The 21908-nt window shown below is 35.8% G+C and overlaps 1 protein-coding gene and 1 non-coding gene across 2 annotated transcripts in view; both read right to left on the bottom strand.

Moving 5' to 3' along the window:
- Positions 1–21908, bottom strand: part of LOC122024993 (protein PHYTOCHROME-DEPENDENT LATE-FLOWERING) — a 28944-nt gene that overhangs the window by 1956 nt on the left and 5080 nt on the right. The window contains exons 5-11 of the mRNA XM_042583746.1: positions 17362–17442; positions 14326–14487; positions 14152–14250; positions 12710–14076; positions 363–583; positions 147–259; positions 35–73 (exon numbers count right to left, since the gene is read on the bottom strand). Coding sequence (XP_042439680.1) covers positions 35–73; positions 147–259; positions 363–583; positions 12710–14076; positions 14152–14250; positions 14326–14487; positions 17362–17442 — 2082 coding nt within the window. The remainder of the gene's footprint in view (positions 1–34; positions 74–146; positions 260–362; positions 584–12709; positions 14077–14151; positions 14251–14325; positions 14488–17361; positions 17443–21908) is intronic.
- On the bottom strand, positions 3794–3897 carry LOC122025850. Its single transcript, XR_006123875.1, has one exon. It is a non-coding gene; the product is annotated as a small nucleolar RNA R71 (small nucleolar RNA).

The following is a 21908-nucleotide window of genomic DNA, read 5'->3' as shown; positions in this document are numbered from 1 at the left end:
ATTTCAATATCTAAATTTTTCTGCTCATACTTACCAGTTGAACAAACTGTGCTGCAAGCAGATCTGCAAGGTTCTGATCATTGATCAAAATTGTGATGTTAGATTTCATAGGAACTAGAGCAAAACGTGAATGACACAGGACTTACAGTTGTAGGTAATGTTAGCTGATAATCTTGAACCTTAGAATCATCCATGTACTCGTACTGCATTGATACAGTGCCATCAAAGGGCTTCTCAGTCATGATCAATCTCATGGAAACTAAAAAAAAAAAAATTCAAGTAAAAAATTTAAATAGTATCAGCACAGAATATTTTGGAGTTTTTTTTTCTGTTAAAGGGAAGAATGTTCAAGCGAGGAAAACCTTGAAACGCCCGCTCATTGCGCACAAAGCTGATTGTTCTGTCCTTGGGGGTATTAATTGTCCCACCAATTACAGATTTTGCCAACGGTTTCTTTTGATCTGTGAAATCCTCGGCATTGGATGAATCAGATAGACAAATTGCAAGTTCCTGAGTGGAATGTCGTGTTGGTTCTTTTCCAGGATAGTCATCAACTTTATTCTTCTTGAGATTAAGTTGGTGTCTGATACCAAAAATGAAAAAGTTAGCTGCTGATTTGAATTGTCACTTCAAGCCAAGTAAATACAGGTACCGAATTGAAGTTGCTTAGATCTAAAAAGTGGATGTTAAATAAACAACAAAAGCCCTAAGGTAAGGAAACATGCATGTAGCGCATCTACTAAATTTTCTCCAGGATACCAACGTATTTTGTAAACAAGAAGAAAACAGAGTAATAAACATTGACATACTGTATTTATCCGAGGTAAATTGCCCTCACAACTTCCAAGTGGCAACTATTCAATTAATGATTTTGACATACTAGACATTAAAAAGTCTATCAAATTCAGGTGTAGATGAAGTTCTTCCACTACAGTTTTGAAATAAGGTGTTATGATAATATGATTCAGTTTTGAAATAATGCACATCATGTGTGAACAGGGACTTAAGAGAACTATGTTGATTTGATCTAATTCAATACAATTCAATATTGTTAGATAAAAATATTATATAGAGTATCAGGCATATCAAGTCTTATGAGTGTCAGAATTAGTTATCTTTAAGAGCTAAAAACACTAGTAATATCATCCTCCCCTAATGGGAGACCGCAAGGTTCAATGAAGATGAGGCATCCTCCCACATCTCTGTCGAAGCTTGTGACCTCAAAATTCATCTACAACAAACTGAACTAAAACCAAGTGAACCCATCCAAACAAAAAAAAACAAAAGAAGGTTTAGAGAAAAATGAGAGAAAGGGTTCAAAGAAAAGAAGATGATAGTGGTGGATGGAACAAAAAGCGACAAAAGAAAAAGGAAAAAAACTGATATTCAAGTTTACTCTTTCCACTCCACTTCTCTTTAAGCATCCTTAGGATCACTTTCATAAATCATCCTTTGTTTCTTTTCTTTTCCTTTTTTGCTCCTTTATTTCTTTTCTTTTTCCAACATCTACTCCTTTTAGAGTAAAATGGCCGGAAATTAAGTCTACTACCAACATTTCTCTATCTCCGAGTGAATTAATCTTAGAACCCTAATCTCACTCATTTCTGCAGCAAATTTCTTTGCTAGTTGAAACTAAGAAAAGGTTAGTGATGAGTATTATTTATGCATGCCTTTTAGTACTATTTTGCATATGTTTTGTGTTATTTCATGAGCAAGTCTTGCATTCATATATCTTCTTGTTGTTGCTTTCTATATTTTTAATTCAGAGAACTACTCCTTGTACTTCTAATTGATAAAACGAGATTGTGAAGCAGAAATAAAGCAAAAAGCCTTGGAACAGGAAGTTATAAAAAGGAATAGACTCTAGTCATACTCTACGACACGGGTGCATTCCTTCGGATGGATTCAGAGGCAAAAATAAGAGGAAAAGAGGTCTGCTCCACACGGTCATGTCATTCTGAATCTTACCTTCAGATGGCATGGTCATGCTACCCTGGCACGGCCGTGCCAATCTACACAGAAGATTCAGACCAGCTCACATGGTCGTTCCAGGGTGGCACAGTTATGCCGGTCTCCATAGGAAAAAAAAGCTTCGTATGACACGGTCAACGGTCATGGCGCGAGGAGATAGATCTGCTACTGAGTGGTTTCTTAACCGTTTTTTAACGGTTATTTGGGCTTATAAAAGAGCTATGAAGCCACCTAACTAAAAGAGGTCCTCCCTTTGAGGGGGAAACCCTAGGAGCCAAAGAGGAGGGAGCCGTCGCGACCATCCAAAGCAAGGAGACGATCCAAAGACATCAGCAAATTTCTAGATAAGCATCTCTTCCCTTTTCACTCTCAGATTTTGATTGTAAGGATGTTTTCTCCTTTTTCTATGGATTGTATTCTCTGTTCTATGGAGTAATCTCTAGATTCTACGATTAGGTAGTAATTGCGATGTGATTGTTGACATTTTGTTCTAAGTAATTGTCTTTCTTCTATTGCATGACATGTATGTTCTATGTTCTTCTCTAGTTTGTGGATGTCGAATGTTTTGGATGTGGTGATTTGATCGCTTTGTAGAGGGGAGAACCTAGATTGTGACTGTGGAGCCCTATTTGACAAGAGTAGTCCTTTTAAGAAATCTTTCTAGTATTATCGTCTTGAATGTAGGTGGATTAACCATGAGGTACTATCATTCTTAGGGCTTAAAGGGGTGTGTCCCAATTCATGGTCTTGAGTGAGGAGGAATTACAGTCTTAAAGATCCATTGAGCCCTCATGACAGGGTAGTCCTTTAAGCAGACACTAGGGGTCTTCTTACGAAGAGACATTGAATTTGGATAGATATCCTGGTTTAGTCTTAGGATTGATGCACCTACATAAGAACATACGTAGAGATAGGAAGGCAAACAATTCTTAGGATGTCAACAAGCATCGTAGTGAACCCGAAGTCCTAGAATCACCTCCCCAATTCAGTTCTCTCTCATTGCTCTCTGGTGTTCATCTCTCTCTCTCACTCAATTCTCTCTCAGTCTCTTTCTCTCTATCGTTCGTGATTTCAACCAACATCTCGATCATCTAGATAACTTGCTTCACGATTTCAACTAGTATTCAACAACAATCTCTATGGATTCGATATTTTATTACTTGATGACATTTCGTGCACTTGCGGATTGATACAACAAGTTTTTAACACCGTTGTCGGGGATTGTTAGCTTGATATTAGTTGATTAAGTGATTTAGTTAATCTAGATTTCTTTGTTGCTTTTCATTTTGCATTTTCTTTCAATAACTCTATTTTGGTAAGATACTGCGATGGATTCATGTTTATGCACTGGTCTAACGTTTCGAGAAATCTTCTGGACTCTGAAATTAACAGGACATTCCATCAAAGACACAATCTACAAAATAGTTAGCCACCAAGCAAACCTAAGAGACACTAATTGCAAACAAAGTTTTGAAAGATTATGTCGCACCAAGCGCAATAGGTCTTAGGACTAGCATCATAAGACCGGCAATTGAGGCAAATAACTGAGTTAAAGCCAACCGTTATCCAAATGGTACAGTAGAATTAATTTGGTGGAGGACCGACAGAGGATCCCAGCCAACATTTGGAGATTTTCTTAGAAATATGCGACGCCATGAAGATAAATGGAGCCTCTTTTGATACAATTAGATTACTCTTGTTCTCCTTCTCCTTGTGGGGTAAAGCAAAAGCATGGCTAAATTCTCTCCCATCTGACAGTATAGTGACATGGGAGCAATGCGAGCAAAAATTTCTAGAAAAATTCTTTCCTCCAAGTAAGACTACCCATATGAGGATCTCAAGTTTCATGCAAAAAGATAGAGAATCTCTCTATAAAGTTTGGGATAGATTCAAAGGTCTACTACGGCAATGCCCTCACCATAGACTTGAAAAGTGGCTAGTCATCCATATTTTTTACAATGGAGTTTCCTATCAAACAAAAATGTCCCTTTGACTCCGCATCGGGCAAAGCTTTAATGAACAAGGGGTTGGATAAAGCTGACGAAATTCTAGAGAGTGACATTAAATCACCGTCAGTGGGCATTTGAAAGAGGCAATCCAGTAAAAGTTGCAAGTAAATATGATGTGAATACTTTAGATTTAATTTTTGCAAAATTGGATATATTGTCAAAGAGATTCGAAACGATTAGCGTAAACTCCTTGAATGAAACTAATGTTGGTTGTGAGATTTGTGGAGATGTTGATCATGCGAAGGAAGTTTGTCAATTTGAAGCTATTACTGCTCAATTAGCTCAAATTGAACAAGCTGACGTCATAACCAACTTTAATGCAAGGCAAAACAACCCATATTCGGGAACTTACAACCCCGGGTAGAGAAATCATCCCAACTTCTCATACCGAAACACTCAAAAACAGGGAGGGCAAGGGAGTTTTGGAAAAGCAAGTGGACCACAACTTTCTCCTCAGCCGGATAGACTCGATAGGATTGAAAAGATGTTGGAGAATCTCACGAACAACCATTCCCAACTAACCGATGAATTCATCCAGCTGAGAGGTACGGTTGTTAAATTAGAAAGTCAAACTGATATACTTAAAACTCAACTCATGCAGATCGCTAGCTCTTCGTCAAGGAAACCGGGGACATTTCCAGGGAAATCAGAAGTAAATCCTATGGAGCATTGCAATGTAGTATCCAGAGACAAATAATTGATTGAACATCAACCACCCACACGAGTCCAAAAAAATAAGCAAGCCCCTAGAAGTGAAGCAACATATTTTTCCTCTGAAAACGACCGCATTCAAGAGGAACATGAACAGAGGAAGGTTCCACTCCAAGTTCTCCACCATTGAGAACATATGTACCTCCTGTCATGCTCCCTCAATGATTTGTTAAGGCCAAGAAAGATGAAGAGTATGACAAATTCTTGGAAAATATCAAGACGCTATGCATTGAGATACCATTTCATGATGTTTTGCATCAAATGCCCAAATTTGTCAAATTCATTAAGGATATTATTTTGCACAGATGGAAGAAGAAAGAACATGAGACAATTGCACTAATGGAGGAATGTAGTGCGTTGATCTTGAACAATCTACCTCCAAAGCTCAAATATCCCGGGAGCTTCTCGATTCCGTGTATGATTGGGACAAGTAAGATAGAGCTTTCTATGATTTTGGGGCAAGTGTAAGTCTCATGCCCTATTCATATTGTAAAAAACTTGGTTTGTATGACTTGAAACCGACCACAATGGCGCTACAATTAGTCGATCATTCATAGATACCCTTTGGGTATTCTTTTGTTGTCCTGAAAATGGAGGATCTAAGAATCCCTATTATTCTAGGAAAGTCTTTCCGTGCTACTGCTGGAGCAGTGATTGATGTAAAAATCACAAGCTCTCTTTAATAGTGGGTGAGGATAAAACTAAATTCAATTTATCTGAGGCTTCTAACGCATTGTTGGTTAAGAATGAGTTGTGCGGAAGAGTTGATGTGAAGAAAGAGCACCGAACGTAGCACTAAGTCCGGTTGGTCAAGAAAAGAGATTAAAACGCAAAGCAGCGAAGTACATCATCCCAGTAGACCCTACCCAGGGTCGGGTATGGCTCGGACCCGTGCCGGGTCTAGCCCAGACCCGGCCCGGGCCCATAACCGGGTCAACGGGCCGGTTCCGATTCTTTTGGTGAAAACCCGACGGACCGTCGGTTAGTCGCCAATTCAACCAATTTTTTTTTTTACGGTATGAACCGTCGGTTAATCGGCGGTTCCTAGCCGTTGGAACCGTCGGTTCCTTGTCGTTGGGGAGGATGGAGGGTTTTTTTGGGTATTTTTTTCAACGACTAGGATCATTTGACCGTTTTGTTATCAATGGCTATGATTTAGTGTCTGTTACTATCCAAACTTTATAAATAGAGAGTTATTTCATCATTTTCACACACATCTTCTCTACTCTTATTCTCTTAATCTCAATTTCGTATTCTTTATACGCTTTCGTTTTCAATTTTCAATTATAATGGAAGGAGGCCGTGGAGGTGCATCATTTCGAGCTCGGAAGGGAAAGGAAATAATGAATCCGCGAGAAGACCCAACATTCAATCCACCGATGATGAGATTGAGCACCTTCCAAATCCGACACCCGAAACACAAGGAAATACCAATGCAATTACTTCTAAGGTTCGGGAACTTCCTCCACTAAAGTCTTCTATTTTTACTAAATATTTTGAGGTCACTCTTCCGTCTAAAGAAATACGTGCAAAATGTAAGCACTGCAATGCTTCCTACAAATTCCAAGTCGGCGGCAGCTATGGGTCGTTGAAACGACATATAGAAACGAAGCACTCGACAGAATATGGACTCGACCGTTCTCAAACACAATTATCAAGATTTTCTTTAACTAGCGGTAGTACCAATTTCGATTTATTTTTATATTCAGATAATAAATTAAGAGAATCATTAGCTAAATTTATTTTCGTAAAACATCTTTTTTTTAGTTTTGGATCTAAATGCACATTTGAAGATTTTTGTAAAGAATCTCTTAATCCATGTGTTATACGTGTTCCTAGAACTACACTTACTCGTACAATTAAAAAATTAGTAAAACAAGGAAAAAAGAATTTAATTGATGAATTTAGTAAATTAGATAATAAAGTTTTTTTATGTTCCGAAGAGTGATCATTGGCAAACACATTCGAATATGGGTGTGACTTGCTATTGGATCGATAACTCTTAGAACCTCCAAAAAAGATTGTTAGCTTATAAAGTTTTTGATGAATTACATAATGCTCATAACATCGCACAATTATTATGTTTAATTTTAGAAGAATATGACTTAACTCATAAAATATTTTCAATATCATTAGATAATGTTAGTTCTAATACCGCTTGTATAGATGATTTAAAATTTGTTTGTCAACCTATTATTGGCAGTTTATTTTTTCATATTCGTTGTGTATGTCATGTTTTAAATTTATGTGTTCGAGATGGATTAAAAATTTTAGAAAGTTGTATAAAATCAATTAAAATTGTAATTTCTTATTTATGGTCTCATTCATCTATAATGAAACAATAAGGTAGGTTTTGTAAAACTAATGGAATGAGACCTACAAAATTTCCACGTGATGTAACAACACATTGGAATTCAACATACCAATTATTACAAGATTCATTTGAATATAAAGAATTATTATGTTCATTTTTTGCACAAAATACTAATACTAATATATATTTATTTTCACAACAATGGAATATTTGTAGTAGCATTTGTGAAAATTTTAAAGTATTTAATGATGCAACCGAACAACTTTTCAGTGTTTATTATCGCACTACTCAATTAGTTTTAGAAAATTTTCTAATATAGTATTAGTTTTAAATGAACATATTAATAATGAATAGCTATGAAAACTAAATGGGAAAAATATTTTTATTTTATTCCTGAAATTTATTTAATTGCATTTGCTTTAGATCCTAGATTTAAATTAGAAGTTTTACCAGAAATGTTAACTTTATATTATGACGCTTTAATTCCAATTAAAGATTCTTCTTCTCCTGATCCAGTTAATATTATATATAATGTTAGAATTTATTTATATGATATTTATAATCAATATTATATAAAATATGGAATACAAATTAATGTTTCTGAAATACAACAAACTACTAATAGTAATTTAAAACTTATAAAAGCACAACTTCTATTAAAAGAACGGACAAAATGTCTACAATGATCCCCAAGTTCCACACGGGAACTTGAGAATTATTTTACGACTTCTTTTGATTTTAATGAAGCAGATAGCGAAAATTTCGATATCTTAAAGTGGTGGTCACAGAAGGCTCAAAGCTTTCCCATCCTCTTCGTGATCGCCAAAGAAATTTTAACTTGTCCAGTTGACACTGTTGCTATGGAGCAGACGTTCAGTGCCGGCGGTAACATATTAGATGAACGACGATCAACTTTGTCTCCCAACTCATTGTAAGCCCAAACATTACTGGACGATTGGACCAGAGCGGAGAAAAAAATCCAAGGAATGCAACTTTCAGATGACGAAGTTGAAGATTTTGATACTGAAGGAACGAATACGACAGGAACGGGAACTGGAAGTGAGTGGCAATGTAAAGGATAAAAATATAAAGAACTACGTGGGCTTTGATTCTCCTATACCCTAAAGGGATACATAGGCAACTTAAATAAGTGCAAGCCCTTTTTTTACAATAAATTTTAATTTTTTATTTTTTATTTTTTATTTTTTTAACATAATAATCTTGAACCGTGGTGAACCGTGGCGAACCGTAAACCGAACCATAAACCGACGGTTCCGAACCGTGAACCGGCAATTCCGAATCGTGAACCGTAATCGTCTTGGGCGATTAAGGTTAAGGGTCGACCTGCCTAGAACCGTCGAACCAGCAGTTCCGAATCGTCGAATCGGCGGTTCCAAACCGTCGAACCGGCGGTTCCGAACCGTGGTCAAGTCTACATCCCAGCATGAACAAGGATAAAAAATGTGGACATTGGTCAACCTTGCCATGAAGGAGGGGAGCACAACCCCCTCAAGGAAAAGGCACTTAGTTGAGTCAAAATAAGGTCAAGCTCGTGACATGACCTTAAACGAGCATTTCTTGAGAGTCAACCTAAGTTTCATTTACTTTTCATTTTAGATTTCTTTTCTTTGTCTATAATTTTGTTGCATTTTCATTTGTTTTCAAGGTTTGGGCACCCGCGAACGAGCTACGGCAAATACAATAGGCATGGGAGGAAGAAAAGCGGTGCTTTGTTCAAAGTTATTTAAGGCGTAAGGCACCTAAAAGCGTATAGGTGCTATAAAGTCTGAGGCGCAATACGCAAGGTGAGGTGCACGCCTTACCAAAATAAAGTGCTCGCCTTATCAAAGTAAAGTGCTTTGCGTATAAATTTTTATAATTTAAACATATGTAGAAAATTTCTACTAAATTATTTCACTAATAAAACTATAGTTGGTAAAACATTAAACAGTAATATAAATATAAAATTCATTAGTAAATAAATATGTTATACACAATTCTTAAAAAAAAAAAATCAAATATCAAAATCATCAAATCTTCATCATTTTCCTCAATCATATCATTATCATCATCATCACATGTTCAGATTTGTATAACTGAATTTTCATCTATTTCCTCAAGATCAAGTGACAAGACAAGCATGTTGCCTATCACAAAGTGCACACTTAAGGCAACAAAGCGCAAGAGGGTTGCTTGGTTGCGTCTTGCGCCTAGACGCAACGAGGAGAGCACCTTTAATAACTATGGTTTTGTTCACTATGGAAAAGCACACGGTCTTGCCCTATAAGCATAGTCGTTCTTGCCGCCATATAAGGCTTCTGTGCCTACTGACATGACTATGCTATCCTAGCACAGCCGTGCCAAATCTAGCAGAGAGCAAGCACGGGGCATATCACCAAAACATGACCGTGTCACCAAAACAACGACCTCAACCGAGCTAAGGAACTCCAAAGTAATCCTAGGATATAGTATTCGGTTAAAACCAAATCAAACTGAACCGAATTAATCGAATATCAACTCCTTTGTCCTTGCCTTTGTCTTCTCCTTTGTCCCTGTCCTTATCACCACCAACTCCTCGGCGAAGCCTATTAAACATCTTAAAGATGGACGGTAGAAATTTCAAAGAGAGAGGGTGAAGGAAGAAGAGATTGCTTAAGAGAAGAGAAGAAAGATTCTCTTAGGAAGAGAGAAGAAGCTTGGATAAGAAGAAGAGGACTCTTTGGAAGAGAGAAGAAGCTTAGAGCAGAAGAACGAGGACTCAACTGAATTAAGGAACTCCAAAGTAATCCTAGGATAAATGGGGTATTTGAGATTCATGAAAGTATCCCATCCTATCCTATGGAACATCCAACTCACATCCTCTTTAATTCCTAGGGCCTCCATGGTATGCTCACAATATAACGAGTGGCAACAATCTTTCTTTTGGCGAGCATTTCATAATGTTCCCTATGATCATTATTGCGGAGAATAATACCAAAAGAATTGACATTACCCTCGTCGAGTATTTTCCACTTGCCTTTATCAACTCCTTTGCCCTTGCCCTTGTCTTCTCCTTTGCCCTTGTCTTTATCACCAGCGCTCCCACCAATTCCTCAGCGAAGCCTATTAAACATCTTGAAGATGGACGGTAGACATTTCCAAGAAAGATGGTGACGGAAGAGATTGCTTAAGAGAAGAAAAGAAAGATTCTCTTAGGAAGAGAGAAGAAGCTTGGAGAAGAAAAAGAGGGCTCTTTGGAAGAGAGAAGAAGCTTGGAAAAGAAAAAGAGGGCTCTTTAGAAGAGGGAATACGGGAATATTGAGGAGAAATTTTAAGGCTTGAGAAACTTGGAGAAGTTAGCCTGAAAGAGGAGGAAGAAGAGGTTGATTGGGGAAGAAGAGGTGGTGCATGGGCGTGTTGGAGAAAAACATGTCTGTGTGTGGGTTTAAAAACCCTAGATCATCGCAACACGGTCATGCTAGGAGGGGCATGATAGTGTCAACCTTCTATGGTCGCTCTTTTTTTTTCATGGGCTGGAGACATGGTAGTGTCTTGGTGACATGACTCGTGCTTGCTCTTGGCTAGATTTGGCACAGCCGTGCTAGGCGGCACGACCGTGCTAGGCTGGCATGGCCATGCTAGGTTGGCACAGCCGTGCTAGGCTGCCACAGTTGTGTAGGAGGCACAGAAGCCTTCTGTGGCGACAAGCATGGTCGTGCATGTAGGGCACGGCCGTGTGCTTTTCCATAGTGAACAAAACATCACTTTTCTTCCTCCCACGCCTATAGTATTTGTCGTAGCCAATTCATGGGTGCCCTGGCCCTGAAAACAAATGAAAATGCAACAAAATTATAGACACAGAAAATAAATCTAAAATGAAAAGTAAATGAATACTTGGGTTGACTCCCAAGAAGAACTCGTTTAAGGTCATGAGCTCAACCCCTGTTTTGACTCAACTAGGAGTCTTTTCCTTGAGGGGGTTGTGCTCCCCTCCTTTATGGTGAGGTGGACCAATGTCCACATTTTTCACCCTTGCTCGTGTTGGGATGATGTACTTCGTTGCCTTGTCTTTTGGTCTCTTTTCTTGACCAACCGGACTTGGTGCTACATCCGATGACCTTTCTTCATGCTCTTTCTTCACATCAACTCTTTCAATCCTACACAACTCATTCTTAACCAACAATCCATTAGAAGCCTCAGATAAATTGAAATCGGTTTTATCCTCACCAACTGTTAAAGAGAGCTACATAGTTTATCTCTTTTCTAGTATCCTCTTTTTCTCAAACTTTAATTAGTCTGTGTCTCTAACAAGCTCATCTCTCATAGGAATATTGATCTACTTAGTGTCTCACCCAAAATTAACTACTAGTTCATGAGCATATGCTAGAGGCATAATCTCCCTATTTCACCCTGCAAGCCTCTACCAAGTCATCTCATCCTCACAAACTCATAAAACTGAAATATCTTCAATTTGAGGGGGAACCAAGGAAGATAATAATATCAAGTCCTGTGAAGGCTGAAGATCATTCAACAACCATAGTCTAGGAAACAACCCTTCAAAGATCAATCCAAAACCAATATGTTCATGTTGTTGCACTAATATTGTGTTCTTGTTTTTATAGCCTTTAAGTATCTTAATTAGTTTTATCAATTATTTTGTAGGATTTTTATAGTTTATATTATATGTTAAACAAAGATAGTATCTATGATCCAACTTGAGAGGAAGTGTGAAATAAACCATTATATATGACCTAGTTGAAACTTGAAAGCATATCTAATATTATGCCTAAGCTTAATTAAACCAAAAAAAACTGGAAAATCAAACCTTTTATCAATATTAGTCAAATCTTTTATCCTTCTCTACGACTATGTTGATAATAGTTTCTTACATTGGATGATCTTTACCTTACTTTCAATGAAATAGAAATTTTTTAGTTATCAATGTACAATATGAATTTGTTTAATTTTACTATGAGAATCAGCTTGCTCCATTAATAATATGTGCTATTAAATAAAGTATGATATTATTTTTAGGATGTAAAAATTATTTCAAATAAGGTAGGAGTTATAATTTCCATCTAAATCATATAATTCACAATTTACGAATTCAGGATTCTCAATAGAAACCTCAAATTGAAAATCTTAATATAAAATATCAGTATTTGTATTAGTAGCATGGCTGTGTGGTAAGGTTTTGGATACCCACAAGTGTATCATAGACTGGTTTACAAGGAAAACAGAAGAGGAGGAGAGGAAAAAGCTTACACATAGCTTGAGAACCTTCATTGTCATCATCGGTTGTAGTTGAGAGATGAAATACTCCATCTAGGAATATGATTAGTGAGGCTCTTAATAACTTGGGGTTTTTTGAGAAAGAATCTCATAGACGAGCACCTATGATATTTTGATGAATTAAAGTTTATTTTCCATTATCTTTTGACAATCTTTTATCAAATATAGAATTTTATGTGAATATTAATATCAAAGAAGACACCTATGATATTTCTACTTTCTTGATTTTTTTACATGTATTATTTGTGACTAACAATCGATGTTTTATGATAAAAGACTAACTAATAATAACATATTTGCAAGGTTTTACAATTGGCAACAATGAAAGTCAAAATAAATTTCCAAGGGGTAAATATTAAAATACAGAAATCAACAACTTTGTATGCATATATGTGTATATGATGAACCCTTATAAAAAAAATTATATGCATACCTTTGGGTTATTGCATCAATTTTCATAAATCTATCAACAACGACTTGATCGCCAAGAGGAGCAGTCCCAATTGAAGGACTGTTAACAGTTAGGGGAGGATTCATATTGTTGACACTAACAGGAGATCCAACTGCACTCACAGTTTGTGTCTTGGTCATAGAATTTGGTTTGCGTTTAGCAGTCCCTGAGGTTTGATGTTGTCGGTGAAGAGAGTCACTAGGACTAGAAGTCACAGAAGGAGCACCAATTGTAGCATTAGAATTTGCTATTAGCTTATCTTTTTGAACACCCAGAGCAGAAGCTGTTGCAATGCCACTGAACTGTCCACCTGCAGAACCGCTGGAAATTTCTCCTGATCTTGATGATACTGGTGACTGGACCATGGGCCCAGACGAGACTCTTGGACTGGGCACCGATTTTCTTCTCTGAGATGTATCATCCTTTCCCATATCCTTTTCAGGTACTGATCTGACATTTTGCCACTGCATAGGAGTTGGAGGATGGTTTCTCATATATGATTGCTGTGGCAACTGTGCTCGCGATTGCTGTTGATCAACAGCACTGTTAACAGAGAGTGCCTGAAGAGCTTCTTTAGATCTCTCTTGCTCTTGTCCGTCTAACTGTTCTTCCTTGGGAACATATCTAATACCTTGGTGATTAAAGTAGAAAGAAGCTCCTGGATCTTGGCTAGGTATATTATTTACAACAGCTGAAGAATACCTCTGATTGCCTAACGTAGAAGCATACTGACCCCCCTTTGCATCTAAATGGCAATGTAGCATTTGGTTCTTCCATTGCAAATCTGTTCCAGTTAATCCTACCAATTGAGACCCCGTTTGTTGCTGCTGTTGCTGAATGCTATCCACCCCTACTGAAGTTTGTTTTGGTCTCTTCATGCCAATAAATGATGTCAACTGAGCATCTGGATTCTCTCTTTTCTTGGAACGAGGGGAATTATTGACTGTGTCAGGATATGAACCTATCAAGTTCTGTGACGAAGACATATTTGCATTCATCACAGAAATATTGGCTGCAAGTCCAGGTCCACGATCCTGTGAACTAGTAGGCGAGTTGATAACTGTTTGAAGCTTGGCCTGAGTGGGCAAAGTAAGTTTCGTGCTCTCCTGTCCAAAATTGTTAGATCTCATTGATGGAACCCCACCTGATAGATGTTGCATTTGAATAGTTTCATAAGCTTGTTGAAGTGATGCATTTCCTATTTGAGATCCCGTTTCCCCAGCCCCACAATTAGAATTGTCAGATATCCTATCAATGAAGATTTTCTTTTCAGGATGTTGGTTATTGGATGAAGCAGTCACTTCAGCATTTTGCAGCATTCTCTTCTTTCTTCCAATACCAAGATTGAGCTGTGTAAAGAAGAGGAAAAAAACGGATAACTAGTCTGTTTCTCATTGGTTGCACAACATCATGTTCAAAAGTACCTTAGTAACAATAGGATCTTTCCAGTCTCTCTCCAACTTTGGAGTAGGATCTAAATAAAGATGTGAGTTCAATGCTTTCACTATTCGTGCCTCTACTTCCTGTAGAACAAAAGACATTAATTGACAACTCAATGGCAGGATTTCTGTTAGGAGATAATGTCAAAAGCAATTCACCATTAGGTCACTGTATGTCCAAGAATCATCAGCTATTAAAGAAATGTCCTTAATAACATTTTCCAGTGACATCCTCAAACGCACTTTCTGTACAGTCGGAGTCACATTTGCAGCAGAAACATTACTTCCTTGTTCAGAAAAGCATTTTCTATAGTCTCGTACCTGCCATAGAGGACTTTGTCAAGCAACTAATCAAGAAGATAATGCTAAGTTTAATGATGGCATCTTTAACCTTTTTATATTTTGCTGAAACAAAAGAGTTTATTAAAACTAAACAATGAGACAAAATGATGATATAATGCTCACCACAGTGAATTGGACTTTATGTTAATTGTTAAGAAGGTAAAGAGTAAAGAATTTCCTTCTAAAATATTTGACACCATAAAATAATCCCATCATTTTCAGTCAATGAAAACACAGAGGAGAAATGACACCAAATTTACTAGCCCTGGCATGAGATTGTATCTTGTCAATCATTAGTTATTGCTCAGCATTGATAAAAACAAACTGACAAATCAATTATGCTTATACAATAGCACATGCAACTAAAGTCAGCTCTATTTTTGGAGTCGATGTGTCCAACTGATAGTACAATAACAATATACATAATTCATAATATCCCAGTGAATTGATGTTGGCTATTGAGCCCCCATATAAGGGCTAAGGCAATACATGAAACAGACAATTCCACATGTTCATATTTTTCTAAGAAAGAAAAAGTCAAATTTTAGTGTCCTACTAAAGATTTGGACAACAAAAAAATGAAATTTTAGCAGCAATTAATATTAAACAGTTGTCATTAAAAGTATTTTCAGTTACAAAATCAAAGATAGATATATAATGAAATACTTTTTGTCACAAAATGTTCTTACTCTTATATCATTTAGTGATGATACTGTAAAACAGAATGTGGACTTATGACAAAAAGTTCATTAATGTCACATTTTGTGACTGAACAAATTAAACTATTTTTAACCATGGAATTAGACTGATGAACGCAATACCAAACTTATTGTCACCAAAACTGTTAGTGACAAATTCATAGGTTTTAGTTGCAATAGTGTTGCTACGATGAAGCAGGAAAAATTACAGGGGAATTAGGAATCTCTTGAGATACACATTCTCAAAGGGATTATCAAGAACTTATACTGGCACATTAAACTTCAACAATAGGAATGAGTATTGTGACACGCATTTGGAGGTTAAGAGATGTTACTTATGTTTGCAGCAAAAATAGTCTGGTAAGATGGGTTGTAATGGGTGGAACTTTTTACAGTCTCTCTTCCATGTCCTTTCCTCTGTAATTTCCTATTTTATTGCACCATATATAGTTTTCTATGTCACTTTCTCTGTTATTTCTCTTATATGTAAGTAACTATATGTATAACCTGTTAGGTTGATATCCCTAGGTGATTGTTGAAAAAAAAAAATCTTCATTGTTTTTCCTAAGATAACCTACATATATATTTCAAGATAAGTATACTATTCTTTTTTCTTAAGTATGACTACTACTAATTAATTTCTAGACATTTTTGAGCAACTTTAATCTTCTTCTTATATATTTTAGATCCATTTAAATCAGAGGTTTAGCATTTAATTTCACAAGGAAGCTGCAGACATGGCTCTTTTATTGATCCATCCTTAATGGAGCTTACTGATCAATCCTCTAACAGATACAACAGAAAGGTGAAACACCAAATGCATAAAAATAAATAAATAAATCAATCAATCAACTTGCACATCCCACCTATTCATTAAAATTTAATCATAGCAAAAAAATCTCAAGGATAAAACTGAATTAGCCATGAACGTTGAAGTTTGAATAGTGTTCCTGTTTAGTCCTTCAATTATAAATAATCTCAATTTAAGCCCTGAATTTAATGAATGTTGAATTTATAGGCAAACTTTAAAGGTTGCATTTGGTAGAGTGGTGAAAATATGTTTCAGAGAATATGTAGGTTGTCTTTGCCGTGAAGGTTCAAAAAATCATGTTTTCCTTTTTTTGTGAATTTTTTCCCCAAAATTAAACAAAGCTATAAGGAAGCATTTTCTGTGAAAGACAAAATTAACCCTTCAACAGTTAAATATTATGTATAGTATTCACCCTAGTATTCTACAAAAATCTAGTATAAGCAACATCTTCAAGATACCATCCCACTTTATCAGTCACTCCGCTTCGACCATAACTCCCTTGCTTTAAACTATTTGTTTAAACCTAGCCAACTAGCTTTAATTGTTGTTAGTTTCAATTTGCACAATAATTAGATCATATAAACAATAAATTGTTGTCCAAACTTCAATTGTATCCTATTAGATTGAGCTAATTATCTTGAGTGCATTTTATGTAGTTCATGTTTAAATCAATGAAGAGTTATTATTAGTATAAATTCAATTTAAAACAAATATTTCAATTGTTTATTATTTACATCGACACTGTTTTAACCAATGTCATTATGTCTCAAAACGTTGTTTTACTATTTCAACTTTAAACAATTATGCTCGCATAACACTGCCATTATAGCTTTGTTGAACACCTCAATACTATAAACTACTTTACAACAACTTTTTACAAAACACATGCGAGCACAAATTCTTTCCCATGCAAATTTTTACAAAATGTAAGGCATTGGTTTTAACTATAATAAAGTGGTTGTTATTTTGTAGATAAAAGATCCAAAATAGATGCATAGACCAAGAAATCACCAATATGGGCATCATTTATAGATGGAGAAATATCAATTATTGTGGAACAACCAATAGGCATAATTATGACTAATTGCCAAATTACATAGGGTAATAGGAAAAACAACAAAAAATAGAAACTAGGGAACATGCATACAAACAACTAATTGGGCGCTTACTATGTCACCCCAAATGAAAAGAAGGATAATGGTTCCAGCTGTTAATTGTCACTCTAAAGATCTAAGCTACTAAGATTATAACTGCAGTGCAGCAGAGTAAAACTACCAACTTATTCAAAAAACAAGTTATAAGCATCTGAGCTTAAGAATGCTATAAAAGTCAAATACTGCTTACCTCACAGACAATAGTCCCACGATAGTACTTGCAAGGTATCTCATCAAGTATGTCACCTGGCAACCACCCTGACTCAATTGCCTACAAACATCATGCAAACTTAACTTTAAAATAGAAAGAAAGAAAAAAAAAAGTATGTGACAACCAGAAAAAATTTAAAAATTTGAAAAAAATAGAACCTTCGTTGTTTGTATATAAATTTTTCTAAAGAAGTTTCCTGAATCATGATCCAAAATCACCAATTGTTAACCTTAATTTAGAATTGTATTAAGTCAGGTAGAGTGTGGACAGTCAAAGAGCTCCAAAATTAGCAATTATAATCAGATGACATATTGGAAATAGGGTCATGCAATTTGTTAATGATGATACTAAGTCAATCTTCACCTATTAAAAGGAAAGTTAACAAATTGTATGCAAATAAACATCAAGATGTTAGCATCTCTCAAAATTTTGGAATATAACAGGCAGCATCCATCATCCAAATTGTCAATGACTAGTTTATAATGTTAGTTTATAATGTTTTAAACATAGAAAGATTATTTGTGAAGTTGCATAATATAATTGATAGAGGTAGATGGAGCTACCTAAGATTAAATGACCTAGGAAATTTCTTGTAACATGGTATCAAAGTTGTCATGATCATCATTGTTTTATCCTCACACATGATTAAATTTGTCATTGATTTCTCATGAGATTCTACCTCATCACACAATCATGACACCTCCAACATCAAGCTATTGCTTCCCTTATGTAAGTTCCTCTCATGCAGCTTCTCTTTGTGGAATCACACACATAACCCCCTTCCCTCATGTAAGTTGCTGCTACCCTAACACAAGCTGTTACTTCATATCACCTCTCTGTATTTCCTTCTTGCTGAAAAGATGTTCCACTCTGTGGATAATTACTCAACCAACAGTTTACACAGTTTCCTTCCCTTGGTTCAATACTAGCTTGAGTGCTACATATGCTATTAGAATGTCATATACAGAATCAATATTTACTGCAGCTGCAATGTCCTAAAGTACATCCCAATTCATGACACCCTTAGCTTATAGAGATACTTCTATTGCATGTTTGACGTACACCTATGGGGAAAATACCTAGATACCAAATTTAGGGTTTCTAAGCTTGTGGGCAGTTACATTTCTGATATGACTACAGGGAAAAAGATAGAGTTCAATTCCCTGGTACTCCTCTCTAAATATGTTACATTGTTGATCAATGTAGAAAAACACTTCAGAACTTGCATAATATAATATTTATAATTAGGTCCTCAGTGTCTGCAATACTCCTCCTTTAGAACTTTATTAGCCAATATCTTAACTGATCATCAGAGCTACCAAATTATGGGATAATTTTATTGAATTTATTTTGTCCTCTCATGAAACACATATATATTATATACACACACAATCCTTATAAGCTACTCACCGATCCATGCGCGACTATGACATGGCAAGTCAAGTTTTTTTTTATTTTTTCTTTTATCTTTCGTTTCCTCTCTTGCAATGTTCCCTTCTCCAAAATTAGGTTTTCGTTTTCGCGGGCCGAGTGAGCTTCTCCAGCATAAGCACGATTGCAAGCGACGTTGTCCTCGCCGAGACGTCATTCCTCGCCGAGATTAGGTTTTCCCTTTCCCTCGCGAGACGCCGTCTTTCACAGGGAGCTATCATCCCTCGTCAAGATGTCGTTCCTAGCCGAGATGTCATTCCTCGCCGGGTAAACGCCCTTCGCGCAAAGGGGTCTTGCCATCCTCGTCGCGAGACGTCGTTCCTTGTCATGCACGGCCAGCCTTCGTCCTTCGCCGCCAGCCTGTGGGCATCGCCGCAAAACGCAGTCTGGTATGATTCGAGTCCGTCCTTCCTACCATATTTGAGAGTTCCAGAAGGCACTTTGAAATTCATTAGGATTACTGTTGTTATTTTACAACAGAATTTACATCATTTGAACCCATCGGAATTTACATGATTACCTTATTTGACAACATTTGTTATTTTTCTGACACTATTATTCTGTTTGGCTGGAAGCCATAAGGTTTACATGGGACAATGTCCATTAAATCCTACCCTTTGACAAATAGAGTGGTTGTTGTTCCCGGTAAAGTGAATCAAGGAGCAAGTTAGTCAATCCTCAAAATAATGTTGGGATTATGTTTTTTCAAATAGAGGTTGTTTGCATATTATACCTAGCCAAATCCTTCTGGAACCTTCAAAATAATGCCACAGATTGTCCATTTTACAATCTTTATCACTTTTCATAGACACTTGTCATGCTTATTAAATACACTACCGCCTATGTTTCACTTCTAATCATTCAAAGGGTTTTCCTTTCATTTGCATGTCATTTACCAAAAATAAATGTTTAATTTCTCAATGTTATCGAGAGAGAATTTGAGTGTCCTAGGTTTTAATTTTTGTCATTGACTAAGTTTTTCATGATTTGATCAGCATCTACAAGTTCTATAAACATGTATTCATTAGTTATGCTTCGATGGTCAAGTAGCAGTTAAGTTTGGAAAATGTCAAGTTTGTGATCTTCTATAGAGTTATAATATTCGTATAACGTAAATTTTAAATCTTAAAGGATAGAATCAAGCCTAGTACCAGCAATGTGAATAAGTTTTTATTTTAATAACTTTTATTATTTTGATTTTACAATTTGTAGGAAACTTGCAAAACAATGTTTCCTTATATCAAAAAATGGTAAGTCGTTTCATTTTAAGTTCTTATCTTTTGTTTATACAAGATTCTAAATGTTGTCTTAATATAGGAGAAAACATATATTCTATTTGTTGGACGTGAACCGGGTATTTATGACACGCGGGTAAAAGCATCTAGCCAAGTTAATGGATTTAAGGTAAGGGCATTATACAGATCTTTCAAAAGTAGACGGGAGGCAGAAAGAGCTTTTCAGACACACCTAGATAAAAAAATCTACACCAACTTCCTTATATCGAGTGGAAATGAAATTTCATGTGCATCTTCAAGTTCAAGATCAAGTTCAAATTAAGGAGAAAACTTTCAAAGTCTAAAAATAATAACTAAGTTGAAAGATGCATTGGAAGAGATAAAGCAACATTTGGATTCTCTACAAATTAGTGATAATGTTTGATATGTAATATGTTGATGAAATATGTATTAGCGAATTCATGTCCAATTAGTGATGATGTTTGGCATATAACATGTTGATGAAATATGCATTTGTGAACTCATGCACAAATGCACAGTTGATTTAACAATTCCAAATTGTCATCCAATCATGCTCATCTCCTTCATTGCAACCTGATTGATTTTAATTATGGTGCTTTATTGTACCACATATCACCTGCTTTAGTTTAGTCACTATGTTTGAGTGATGTATATGGAGCAATATATTGACTAAACTGAACATATGATATGTGGTACAATAAAGCACCATAATTAAAGTCAATCAAGTTGCAAGGAAGGAGATAAGCATGATTGGACGAGAAATTTGAATTGTTAAATCAACCGTGCATTTGGGCATGAGTTCACAAATACATATTTCATCAAGATATTACATATCAAACATTATCACTAATTTGTAGAGAATCCAAATGATGTTTTATCTCTTCCAATGCATCTTTCAACTTAGTTATTTTTTCAGACTTCGAAAGTTTTCTCCCTAAATTTGAACTTGATCTTGAACTTGAAGTTGCGCCTGAAATTTCGTATTCCACTCCATGTAAAGGAAGTGGGTGTGGATATTTTATCTAAGGGTGCCCGAAAAGCTCTTTCTGCCTCCTCTCTACTTTTGAAAGACTAGTGTATAGCGAGCCCTTAAAGCCATTAACTTGACCCACGTCATATAAATACTCAATTCACGTCTAACAAAGACAATATATGTTTTCCCGTATATTGAAAATAACATTTAGAATCTTGTATAAAGAAAAGATTGAACTTATAATGAAATGACTCACCATTTTTTGATATAAAAAAATGTTGTTTTGCAAGTTTCCGGCAAATTGTACAACCAAAAGAATATAAGTTATCAAAATAAAAACTTATTCACATTGTTAGTGTTAGGATTGATCATATCTTACTAGGATTTAAAATTTAGGTTCGAAGGAAGATGATCTCTTATGAAATTCTGGGTAAGATGAAACAAGTAAGCTCTCAATAAAATAATTATCAATGAATTTATGACAAATTGTCAGTAGCTCATTGTAAGTTAATCTCGACTATTCAGAATCAAGTATACAAATATTATAGCTCTATGGAAGATCACAAACTTGACATTTTCCAAGCTCAATTACTACTTGATCATCAAAGCATAACTAATGAATACATGCTCATAGAATTTGTAGATGTTAATCAAATCATGAAAAACTTAGTCAATGACAATATTAAAACTTAGGACGCCCAAATTCTCTATCCCGATAACATTGAGAAATTAAACATTTATTTTTTGTAAATGACAAGAAAATGAAAGGAAAAAACTTTGAATGATTAGAAGTGAAACATAGGTGCGAGTGTATTTAATAAGCATGACAAGTGTTGGTGAAAAGTGATAAAGATTGTAATATGGGC

Source organism: Zingiber officinale, chromosome 9B (assembly GCF_018446385.1).
Source record: "Zingiber officinale cultivar Zhangliang chromosome 9B, Zo_v1.1, whole genome shotgun sequence".
Taxonomy (NCBI): Eukaryota; Viridiplantae; Streptophyta; class Magnoliopsida; order Zingiberales; family Zingiberaceae; genus Zingiber; species Zingiber officinale.
The sequence above is the reverse complement of the archived record's forward strand: the minus strand, read 5'-3'. Positions and strand labels throughout refer to the sequence as shown.